Below are 11,786 nucleotides of genomic sequence, written 5' to 3'. Positions count from 1 at the left end.
ACATTTGCTGTAATTATACTTAGGTATACTTAAGAAGTAAACTTTAGGTGTACAAGTGTACTACTTTTTTGCCAAAAAGTTGTCAGGAGTGGTTATAATCTTTTGGGATTTCAGTTTTATCTCACTAACAAAAAACAGTGTGAATGTGTTTGACAAGGAAATGCTGCACTAACAAAGAAACTAATAAAACACTTAAAAAGGTTTTGTCTCAATTGAAACTTTGAAGTCTTTTTATTTTTATTTTGACTGTTTATGCTTTTTTTAAAAAACTTTTATGTATTATTACTTTTGTTGATTCATTTATTGAATTATGTGTTTATTTTTTTTATTTTGTTTATTTTATTATTATTTATTTCATTTTATTATTATTATTATTATTATTTTTTTGTTATTCAACCTCATGGCAACTTCAATAATTTGCACTTGGTGTGAAATTCTGTATGTGCAATGTTTGTCAATAAAGTTATTAAAATTAAAAAAAAATAATCTCCGTCTTTGATTTTTGTTTTTTAACTGATGGTTAAATTGGAATATAAATGCATTTATGAAAATGTATACATTGATAAAAAAAAATGTTCCAAAAATACACATTATTTGTGGGCGTTAAACTTTTTTCCCTTCATATTTAACCGCTTTTACGTAGCTTTCTGGTTCCTTTACGCCGTAGACCATGTGACCAAAGAGTGCGGCTTGTTTATTATTCCGTTATACGCCGGAAGACGAGGAACTCATTTCTCCAATTACACCAGTTCGCAATAAAATCATTGGATTAAATACAATAAACATAGCGGTCTACCTTCACCAGTGCCATATATCAGGACTGACTTTAATTACTGCTAAATTCAAGAAAAGGGAAAATAATAAATTGCTTCTGCTCTGAACGGTACGGTGTGTCTCGAGCACAAAAACGAACGCCCGCAACACAACGCGGGAAACGCCGTTGTGTTGTTTTCCACCGCGGAGCAACCACCGGGCTAATCCTCAATTTAGGGGTTAGTGTTACTACCTGACAGATGTTCACCTGTCCGTTTTTGTGTGCCGCTCTCTGACCGGAGAGAGTTTGTCCTCGAACGGGACCCCTTGGTTTGGTTGTAGCCTGGACCGCATGACGAAACCCGGAGAAGCGGGTAATTGTAGGTCGGTCCCCGCGCTGCTTAATGCTTGTAGCCTCCGAGAAGACGTTAGCTCCGAAACAAAGAAAGAGGTCCGGTCCGATTCTGGTGGGAAATGGATACGTTTCAGAAAGTGGAAAAGATCGGAGAAGGGACGTATGGAGTGGTTTACAAAGCTAAAAACAAACTGACCGGAGAAACGGTTGCGCTGAAGAAAATCCGACTGGATACGTAAGTGAAAAGTTCTTCTTCCTGCTGGTTGAAACCTCTGAGAAGCGTTTGTTGTGATTCAGATTATCTCAAATGCTTAATTCCAGTCCCCTCATGAAACAGTTTCATTAATTACAGAAAAGACAAAACATTTTAAATTCACTCTATGTACAAAGACCTAAAAAATAAAAGTAAATAATAATACAAAGTTGAAACAAAACTGACATGTTACAAAATAAAAGCATTCAGCTCTTGTTTGGTTGGTTTCACTGTCAAATTAAACCTACTCAGTTACATTTAAAATCTATTCACCATCTGTTTTATTCATCTCTATTTGCCTTTGGGGGTAATGGAACACTAAACACAATTAGTCAATAAATTGATCAAAAGTGATGATTACAAATTCATGTGCATTTGTCCATAAAGTTTTGGAAAAGCATCATAAACACAACAAATTGCTTTAATTTAAAATGATTCTTAATCAAAATGAATTATTGTGCAATAACTAGGAAAATTGTATTCAATTTATCAATGGGACAAAGGAAGCATTTAACTTCATAAAACAATCTCCGCTGATCCTTAAATTTGTGATTTCTTTAATCCAGAGAAACAGAGGGCGTACCAAGCACAGCGATTCGAGAAATTTCACTTCTTAAAGAACTCAGTCATCCAAATATTGTCAAGTAAGTGTTTAACCATGCAGAAATATGTTTATTTTGTTCAAAAGAATCCCATTTTGTGTGATTTTATGTTTTAAACCAACTTTTTTTTTTTGTCCAGGTTGCAGGATGTGATTCACACAGAAAACAAACTCTATCTGGTTTTTGAGTTCCTCCATCAGGACCTCAAAAAATTCATGGACTCTTCCTCTGTGACTGGCATCCCGCTGGCTTTGGTGAAGGTGAGCGTCCTCTTTAAAGAGAAGATCCTGAAACTGTCCAGACCTGATTCCTTGTTCTTACTGTCTTGTGTTTCTAGAGTTATCTCTTCCAGTTGCTGCAAGGCCTGGCTTTCTGCCACTCTCACAGAGTTCTTCATCGGGACCTGAAGCCCCAAAACCTCCTCATCAACGCCCAGGGTGAGATCAAACTGGCAGACTTCGGTCTGGCGAGAGCTTTTGGAGTGCCGGTCCGCACCTACACTCATGAGGTACAGTGTGCTCCTCCCTTTCTTCATCTGTAACAAGGTACGAATCGATCTGATAACAGCTGATTTTGTTTTTCTAATGTGGTTCAGGGATTTTTAGTGCTGGATAGTGAGAAAATGTTTATTTTAAAGGATAAAATCCCAAAATATGTATTTTCTTAGCTTTGCTCTTTCAAAATCTGATTCAGACCTTTTCTTGTCTTGTATCAGGTTCACATAATAAAACATTAGAGTCGTTCTTGATTCTTTGTGGTATCTTTCAGGTGGTAACACTTTGGTACAGAGCCCCAGAAATCCTCCTCGGCTGCAAATACTACTCCACAGCTGTCGATGTCTGGAGTTTGGGGTGCATCTTCGCTGAAATGGTAACGCGCTCGACCCCAAGACCAACTTCAATAAAGAATTAGGAGCACGCTGATAATAAACTGATGGTCTGTGTTCACAGATCACCAGGAGGGCTTTGTTTCCCGGAGACTCTGAGATCGATCAGTTATTCAGGATCTTTCGCACGCTGGGCACACCTGACGAAACGGCGTGGCCCGGAGTCACATCCATGCCCGACTACAAGCCCTCCTTCCCCAAATGGGCTCGTCAGGATTTATCCAAAGTGGTTCCGCTTCTAGACGAAGATGGAAGAGAGTTGCTCGGAGTGAGATTTTCTTCTGATTGCTACATGTTTTACTCTTTTCCTGTTAAATATCTGCAAACGCGTTAATTAAGAGTAATTGTTTTTATGTGTAGAGTTTAGAAAGGATGACAAATTCTCTTATGCAAATTATAACTTTTTCTGTCTACTGAAAAAAAAAAAACAATATTTTAAACGCAGCTCAGAAATATTGACTTGAAAAAACCTTTTCAAATTTTTTGTTTGCCTTTCTAGGATGGTGCCCTTTCAGCTTTTTTTCCTACTTTCCATTTTTCTCTAATAATTTATCTTTAAAATAGTTTTTGTGGTAATGCTTGACATTTGTTTTTTAGTACAACCGCGGCTTCTCTCTGTCTCTCTTTTTTTTTAGCAGAATATTTTTAATTATATCCCAATAATTTCACAATGAAACTTTACAAAAACTCAATTTCAGGTTTTAAATTTACTAATTTGTATTACCGGTAACTAAAAAAATTTGAGAACAAACAGTTTTTATGTTTTATTACAACGATCCAAAGGCGTACAAAATAAATGAAAAAATAAATACAAAAGTAAGGTAAAGATGATATTAAAACAGTGCAAAAAACGTGTGAAAATAACAAACAAAACAAAAACACACAGACCCCCCACTCAACTTGTAGGATTTATTTCAAGAGTTATCACATAACTTGCGGTCGGTGTCATTAGTACAGTTAACAACCAATGTGATGGGTTAACCCACGGGTGACTAAGCCTTACCACCAACGTACCTGGTGTGAAAAATTGACCCTTTTTAAAAAATATGACAAATAATATGATTTCTTCCAGGCTTCTTCTTCCATTATAAATGTCACATTTGTCAGGTCTCCTTTGAAAAAGAGGTTCCTGGTAAAATAAAGGTTAAATTAAATTTAAAAAAAGCAATTCTCCAAACTCGTTTGATCACTGCACACTTGGTGTATCTCAACCTCTGACCTGGTGCTTGTAAAATAACTGTCATGTAAGAAGGACCTTAAATTTGTCTCGACTTTACTGCCAGGCATGAAAAAAAATTCTTTTATATAAATATAAACTGCTTATTGCTGTTAAATTGATGATAAAGTTGTTTTTGGTCCTGAAAAGGTTGAATTGTTTGGCGTTGATGTTCATTATATTTGATAAGCTTGTCTTGTAAAGAATTGATTCATGTATAAAGTGTTTAAGATCACTACTTCAAAGCATGAAAAAACATTATTTCTTTCTCTCCAGGAAATGCTGAAATATGACCCAAACAAAAGGCTTTCTGCAAAAAATGCACTTGTACATCGCTTTTTCCGAGACGTGACCATGCCCGTGCCTAACCTCCGACTGTGAGGCATATCTGCACGCCACGCCGGAATTAAGTCTGAGCAATAAAGGCCGCCTTGCTCCACCACTTACCCGTCTGAAATGGAAGTTAGACGATGCAGGAGACGGTGGATTATTGAGTAACGTGTTGCTGTTATTTAATCTGCATTGTTGTAATCTATGTGGGGGTTCAACTGTAATTTTCATGATTCGTTCTTGACTACGTACATGTAGCTGGATCGGGATTCAGGATTCATTTGGTAAAAGCTGTTGCTCTACATCTCTAAATTCCAATCCCATCTTGTGTTAAGGATGTTCAAGTTTTCTGTTGGGCAGAGTTAAAAATGACTGAACAAAGTGGGGGGGGGGGGGGGGGGGGGATGCAAATAACTAAGGTGTTTTGAACACCCGAACACAGAAATGAGCTTCTGAAGGATCCTGGATCGCTCCCCAAACTCAAGTTCCGATGTACAAACATTCTGTTATTTGAATTTTTATGAAACTGAATGCTTGTGGATCTTAAGTGAGATTTTATCAGTGCCTAAATAGCATTTTTATAGATATTGTTTATATGCAGTTTGGAAAAAAAATAAACTGGTTTAAGTAAAAGTTTCTGGTGAAATGTGTTTTCTGTGGAAACGTTTAATTTTTTTATTATGAGAAGACTCTGCAGAATCTTACCCTTTGAATTTGCAGCCAAACATGACATTATAAAAAAAACAGTATCACTGTAAACAGATTAGTTCTTCCTAAACCTTGAAGAATCACACAAGAATAAAGAAAGACCAGTAAAGCACAAACAGAAATGGAATTAATGCTGCTGTTCTTTATTCACTAAAATAAGACATTTAGACAGGAAGTGTGTGGTTGCTAGCCTGCTAGCAGTTTTTGCACAAAACATGAGATTCTTTATTCATTTTATTTTAACTTAATAAAAAAGCAGAATTTTAAAAAACTACACTTTTAATACGCATCCGTTAAAAATGATATATGTACAATCTTTGACTTCAAAATGTGTGTAATGTTCATTAGATCACTTAATTCTGAATGAACATGTTATAAATACATGTAAATGTTTGTTACATGCCTGAAAACAGCTGTAGAAATAATTCAAAAAGTATCATTAAAAATGTGTAATTTGGAGTAGAAATAAACATGTTTTGTTGTCTGAGCAAAGTCGGAAAGACCTTTTGTTTTGAACAAAAACTTATTGAAAGGACAAAATACAACTAAATACATTTAGTTTTTAAAATATGGTCTTCTGATTTAGCCATTTGACTGGAATCATAGATTTTATTTCTGTTCCATGCATGCCATGCTCCTGCAACATCTTGGTCATTCAGCCTCTGGATGCATTTTGGGGGGGGTCTTTTTATTGGCATTCTCTTGGATTCAAAGGCCGGTTTGCACAACCACATGCATATATGTGGAAAAAGTGAAAAAAGTTGTGGACTTTACCTGAAGGTCTTTATCAAAAATGAACAGCGTTGAAACACGGAAGAAGAACGAATAAATCACGCAAAGAACACGTAAATCAAGGACGAACAAGAACCGTGCGTGATTATTGCGCTGTTAAATGCAATTCATTAGTGATTCGTGCGTCAATTATGTAATTTGAACGTGATATCTGTGTTGTATACGCAACATAAAAGTTATTCGTCGGTGGTACAAGTGTGAAATGGCCACTAATTTGGGTATGCATCTAGCAAAAATTATGCACAACTGTGCAAGATTCATGCAATAGTTGTGCATAAACTACGTCAAATACGGATAAATGGCATAATTCTCAACTGACCAAAAGTTTTAAACAGCTCAAAACTGAATTCACGTCAAGACCCGTCGGTCGAAACCCTCGACAGACATCTGTTTGCATCGACAAATGAGGAATAAAAGAAACACTTATGAATTACATATAAAAGGAAGAACAACCTTTTTTTTGTTGCACGCGTCAGAGAAATGACAGTTCTTGCTCCCCAAGAAAGCTGAATGTAACTTCAGTGACATTTATGGCGTGAAAAAAACATCTTGGAGGAGCCGAAACTGGCAACACATGGAATTGTAAATATTCAGTCATTCTATTCTCTTGCTTTATGACACAGGAAAAAAAAATCCAACATTCACTACAGAGTATGAAAAAACATACAGAGAATTCACAGAGGTTTTTGTAAATGAGAAAAATTCCAGAAAAGACCTGGAAACATCAACAATTCTGATGTCAGAAATAGTCAGCAGATTGAAAAACTGTCAAGACTCCGACACGGTTCAATTCGATGCCTCAAATTTCCAGTTTCTTTTTCATGGCCAGCTTATAGAGGATCTGGTAGCCGTCATCCCAGGCGTAGAGCAGCTGCTCCTGCGGGTTGTACTTCAGACTGGAGTGGGAGCCGTACCGCTTTGGAAAGTAAATCAGAGGGGCCTCCTCTGCGGTCACCATGTCATTGACGTCAAACACGCACTGCACCCGTGAACGCCCCGGCTGCATGGTGTTGTACACCACGTAGAGGGTGCCGCATATAACAAAAGCCGCCTCTGCGTTCTCTCTTGGACAGCTTGTGTCCCACATTTGCTCGACGCCCAGAGAGTTGGCGTCCATTTTAGCTAAAGAGATGTGCTTCTCGTTCTGGCGCGTGGCATAGATGGCCCACAGGCCTTCTTCATCCACAGCCAGGTCCATCAGGGTCTCGGAGGTCAGGCCGTACACGGGAACATGGTCCTGCAGCGGAAACACTGCACTGTCTGTCACAGAGTTATTTCTCGCGTCAAATTTGACCACCGTTATCTCCTCCGCCTGGCTTACATAATACACTTGGTTGTTGTGGACCACGTGTCCTGTTCCACTCCAGGGACTCGGGAGCTTCAGGTCAGAGGACAGAGAAAAGCCCTGGGAGAGCGTTAGGTCTTGCACAGAGGCAAACACGTTGACAGTGTCCTCAGCTGTCCCGTTGAAGATGTAGACTTTCTTGGAAGCCCCGCTGGTGTCTCTGGTCCACATTCCCTTTGGACCACCGACTCGCTTCAGGATCTTCATGGCCTTTATGCTGGAGATCATGTCGCTACAGTCTGGGGATGAGAGAGGGGCTTATATGACATGTTAACCAAAGAGTTCATCTTTTTTGTTGTTGATTTTTCAGGTTTTATTCAAAGATTTTAATCATGTAGTTGATGTGAAGCTTTGGCCCAATTTCGATAAGGAAGATCTACCTCATCTTCAGGGACGCTGGCCTGCTGATTCTTCACATCACTCATCAGTTAGTCATCTCTCTGAGCCAAATGGCTAAAGAGTTCACTCTCTTCACAGCCAATCACAATCAAATTCCTTTAAACTCATAGAAGTTTGTTTATCGGCATTTCGCCGGCCCACCTTCGCCCTGTTCTCCTCCTGGCTCTTCGATTCGGTGCAGTTCAGCATCAGAGTCTGGGCTCAGGGGTCTCTTCCCAAGCATGCAAGGTGTTCCCGGCCGAAAGTTTAACCGCTTAAGACCAAGGGCTATTCACGCTCAATTCCTGTTTCGTTATCATCTAAGATCTCTCCTTATTGAATTCAAGTTTCATATCCATTTTTCATGCCATCACTTTCCCAAACGTGTTCATTTTTGTTCCCCTTCCTTAATCCTGTGCCTTTTTTTCTGTACATCTTTGTAGTTTATTTCTGTTTTCCATCATGTAATAATGTAAAGGAAAAACACATTTCTTATGAAGTTTCACAAAGTTTCCCTATATATATATACAGTACAGACCAAAATTTTGGACATACCTTCTCAATCAAAGTTTTCTTTATATATATATATATATATATATATATATATATATATATATATATATATATATATATATATATATATATATATATATATATATATTTCCCATACTGTCAGAATAGCATTTTCAAAACGCCGTCTTATATGTAAGATTTATAATTTAAAGTGCTTAGGAGGTGGAAGGGAGTTGAAAAGAGAAGAGTTATGTTGCTCAATTCCTTTAAACAGGGTCACTTAAAAATGTGCATCTAAAAGTAGTTTTACTGCTTTTTATACATATTTTTATTCATATTTATATTGATTGGTTGATTTATCTATCAAGCCTTATATTTGCCACAAAGTCCATTTTATTCATTTTATTTTATAAAAAATAGCAGTTGATTTTGTCCTCGACGTGTAAATAATAAATTAGTTAGTGAGTTACATTCAAAACCCCCTGAATTCCTTTTAGAGACACAGTGTTGCTGGAGCCAACCCAGCTACTTTCAGGCAAAGGTTGCCAGTCTGTTGCAGGGCCACAAACACACATGGACACCCGGGGGCGATTAAGAGACACCAATTAACCTACGAAGGATGTTTTTGGACTGTAGGAAGAAGCCAGAGAGCATGGAAAAAACCCAAATATGCACGAGGGCGACATACAAACTCTACACTGAAACGGCTCCTCTCAAAAATTTAAGATGGTAAAAATGCTTTAGCTCTGTGCACCGACAGCTGATCTGCTCAGAAGAGAAAGATTTCTCACCGGTCATTTTAAAGTATTTGGCCTTCTGCTTCTCCTGGACCAAAGTCACCTGGTGCTCTATCAGCTTGTCATCCACGTCCACACATGGCTGAGCCCCATTCTGCGTTTCCAGGTAGTCCAGTTCTCTCTCGACCCGGTCCACCCTCGACCCCATGCTGTCCAAACTGGTCCGCAGCGTCTCCTTTTCTTTGTCCAGATTCTCCAGCTGTGAAACCATTTGCTGCTTCAGTTCCCGCAGCTCCGAAGCGTAACGAGTGATCTGCTCGTGCCACAGAGAAATCCTATCCTGTTGTAGGAAAGTAGACAAATTCAGCCTAAGATGTGACTGATGTCTTCAAATGCTCCTGAGATCTTGATTTTGGGTTTTAATCTGGGATGTTTGAAGGGCAACACTGCAGTAGAAAACCTCAATGACCTGCAACCATATCGGTTAAATCCGAGCCACACATGGCAGCCATCCACACACTGATCAGATGTTTCTATTGAGTAGAGCTTCAAACTCTGACTGCTATTTTTCAATGATCTCAAACAAGGAAAAGTGACCTGTATTTCAACCAGGTTAAAAAAGAAAGCCAACATAAGTATAATCTGATTCAGTGTCTGTAGAGTGAAAAAGAGACATGTCCATACATGTGTGTGTTTGGTGCACATACTATCCAGTAAAGGATTTAAATTATCATTTATTAGTATAAAAGTTCTACTGTTTGTTGAAATAAGCAAATTATGATGACAAAAACAATAATTTCTTTTTTTTTCTTTTAAACTATGCAAATGTGTCAAATAGAATTCAGACATTTTGTCTGTGAAAATCTTTAAAGTAGTTTTTTCATGTCTTAAGGCAAACAAGAAGCTCCTGACCCTCATGTTAACGGGCTGTATCCAACATTTTCCCCTGAATTTGCCCCCATCTGCATTCCATTGCCTTTTCCGTGTCCCTGAAAGTTTCCTCTCAGGGGGAATCTGGAGAGCAGAGCTCTGCAGAAAGAAACTTACCTCAATGGCAAGCAGCCTCCTTTCTAAGTAGTCGATGAGCGCCTGGTGCTGAGCGTTGGCCAAGCAGGCCAAAGAGAGCAAGACCAGAAGCCCTCTCATGGTGTATGTCTTGCAGCTCCGTCCTAAATGCTGACTGAGGAGTTCAAATCTTGACTGGAACAAGAAAGCAGCGCAGGAGCCAGCAGATTTCCAGAAAGTGGGCTGGAATGTTTTATTTAGGGAGGAGCCAGAACCATCTGGTTGAGATGGAGGCAGGGGTTCTGGATGTGTCAGGAAGAAAAAAACTTCACCTGGTCTTCCCACCACAAGGAAAACCTTTCCTCAGGTTCATTTGGAAATCTTTGTCTGGCCATGATACACAGGAGCCAAACACAGTTAAATGCAGTGGGTAATATAAGTGGGTGGGAATTACAATGGAACACTATCCAAAAAACAGAATCCATGCAGCGTTGATGATTTTTTATAGCCTTCAGCGTAAATTTTTCTTTTAATCTATGCTTGCTTCTCATCTTATGATTTAAAAATAGGAACTTATTGAACATTAAGTTAAAGAAACTGAGTAACTTGAGAACATTTTAAAATAAATCCTGTCAGAATGCCATCAGCTTTGTATTTACGCTCTAACGTCATCTTGATGGGGAAAAATGAAACAAAAACTACACACAGATGTGCAAATGTTCCTCCTCTGAAACACGCAGCGTTGCCTTTTAAGGCAAGGCAAGGCAAGTTTATTTGTATAGCACAAGTCCTACACAGAGTTATTCAAAGAGGAAAACTTTAGCAGCGTAAGACTGAAACGCTGATTCCCCTTCTTTAGTCCTGACGCTGGGCACCCGCAGGAGGCCGGTCCGTGAGATGGTTCATATGGCGCTAACATGTCAGAGAAATATACTTTTGTTTTAACAGCAGACAGACTCAGACGAGAGGAACTTTCAGACAATTTTGTTATTCAAAGGATGATGTACTTGTCATCCCCACTGCTGTTCATTTTGGATGTAAAAAGGATTGTGTGAGGTAAAAAATAAAGGAATTAACCATGCAAAAAAAAAAAAAACTTTTCTTCCTTGGATTTCCTCTTTCAATACAAAAAAGCATCTAGCATCATTTACAAAGGAATTTATGTGAAGGTTTGGCCAACAAAGAACACAGGAACAGAAAGGACATAACAGGTCCTCAATTTAGCAAAGGTTTTAATAACCAGAACGAAGAGAACCAAAAACAGGGAAGGTTCAGAGACGCTCAGACACGGACCACAAGAAAGCCACACCTTATATAGGAGCTTAATGAGAAATACATTGCAGAGACCTCAGAGGAGAGGAAGGCATCCAGGAGAAGTCCCAGCGTGCCAGACTAATCCTAACGAAAAAACCAGAACAATAGGCATTTCATGACAATTTAAGGAAATGTAAATATTTGCTTTAGACCTAGGGCATGCATGACTTTGCTCTTCATCACCTAAATTACTGCTTTTCCAAGCTCTTTTCTTCTCTGTGTGACCTTCCATAACACTGCATGAAGTATAATTTTGTGATTTTCCCAGTAAAAAGACGGCTTATCCGTTCAAGTGTGTGTGCGTTCCATCCGTGTTTCTGTTGATGCCCGAATCACAACAAAAACAGCAGTTAGACGAGTAAATGAAAGGGAAAAAGAATGAACTTTCTTTTCAAGTTCTCTGGTATTCCACGTTAATTACATGCTTAACTAACCAAACAAAGGAGACTGTGTGTTACGTAAAATAGTATTTGGTGTTTTTTATAAGTTCTAGATTCTCAGGGTTCTTGCAAAGTTTGAGCCATACTTGGAACATTTAAATAAAGTTGTGAATTTTGAATTTCTCTCAATGAGATCAATGATGTAACCTAGAGGTTTGC

At 38.5% G+C, this 11,786-nt stretch overlaps 2 protein-coding genes across 2 annotated transcripts; one reads left to right on the top strand and one right to left on the bottom strand.

Annotated features, from left to right (window-relative positions):
- The first annotated feature begins 847 nt into the window (after nt 1-847).
- Nucleotides 848-5,028, top strand: cdk2 (cyclin dependent kinase 2). The gene is made up of 7 exons (XM_020703479.3): nt 848-1,343; nt 1,928-2,005; nt 2,103-2,223; nt 2,301-2,471; nt 2,732-2,833; nt 2,914-3,117; nt 4,342-5,028. The coding sequence occupies exons 1-7, from the start codon at nt 1,228-1,230 to the stop codon at nt 4,444-4,446; spliced, it is 897 nt and encodes a 298-aa protein (XP_020559138.2). The 5' UTR covers nt 848-1,227; the 3' UTR covers nt 4,447-5,028.
- Nucleotides 5,029-5,227: 199 nt separating this feature from the next.
- On the bottom strand, nt 5,228-10,118 carry olfml3b (olfactomedin-like 3b). The gene is made up of 3 exons (XM_004069116.5): nt 9,916-10,118; nt 8,923-9,208; nt 5,228-7,479 (listed from the first exon to the last, which is right to left on the bottom strand). Exons 1-3 carry the CDS (start codon nt 10,012-10,014, stop codon nt 6,695-6,697), a joined length of 1,170 nt encoding a protein of 389 aa, XP_004069164.1. The 5' UTR covers nt 10,015-10,118; the 3' UTR covers nt 5,228-6,694.
- Nucleotides 10,119-11,786: the final 1,668 nt, after the last annotated feature.

Source organism: Oryzias latipes, chromosome 5, assembly GCF_053564925.1.
Source record: "Oryzias latipes strain Hd-rR chromosome 5, Olatipes_Hd-rR_3.1".
NCBI classification, from domain to species: domain Eukaryota; kingdom Metazoa; phylum Chordata; class Actinopteri; order Beloniformes; family Adrianichthyidae; genus Oryzias; species Oryzias latipes.
The sequence above is the reverse complement of the archived record's forward strand: the minus strand, read 5'-3'. Positions and strand labels throughout refer to the sequence as shown.

Coding starts and splice junctions, on each gene's coding strand:
- cdk2 (XM_020703479.3), top strand. CDS start 1,228: ATGGATACGTTTCAGAAAGTGGAAAAGATCGGAGAAGGGACGTATGGA. Junction 2,472..2,731: donor TCCGCACCTACACTCATGAG/GTACAGTGTGCT, acceptor GGTATCTTTCAG/GTGGTAACACTTTGGTACAG. Junction 3,118..4,341: donor ATGGAAGAGAGTTGCTCGGA/GTGAGATTTTCT, acceptor CTTTCTCTCCAG/GAAATGCTGAAATATGACCC.
- olfml3b (XM_004069116.5), bottom strand. CDS start 10,014: ATGAGAGGGCTTCTGGTCTTGCTCTCTTTGGCCTGCTTGGCCAACGCT. Junction 9,209..9,915: donor GGAGGCTGCTTGCCATTGAG/GTAAGTTTCTTT, acceptor TTCCTACAACAG/GATAGGATTTCTCTGTGGCA. Junction 7,480..8,922: donor CAAATACTTTAAAATGACCG/GTGAGAAATCTT, acceptor TCTCATCCCCAG/ACTGTAGCGACATGATCTCC.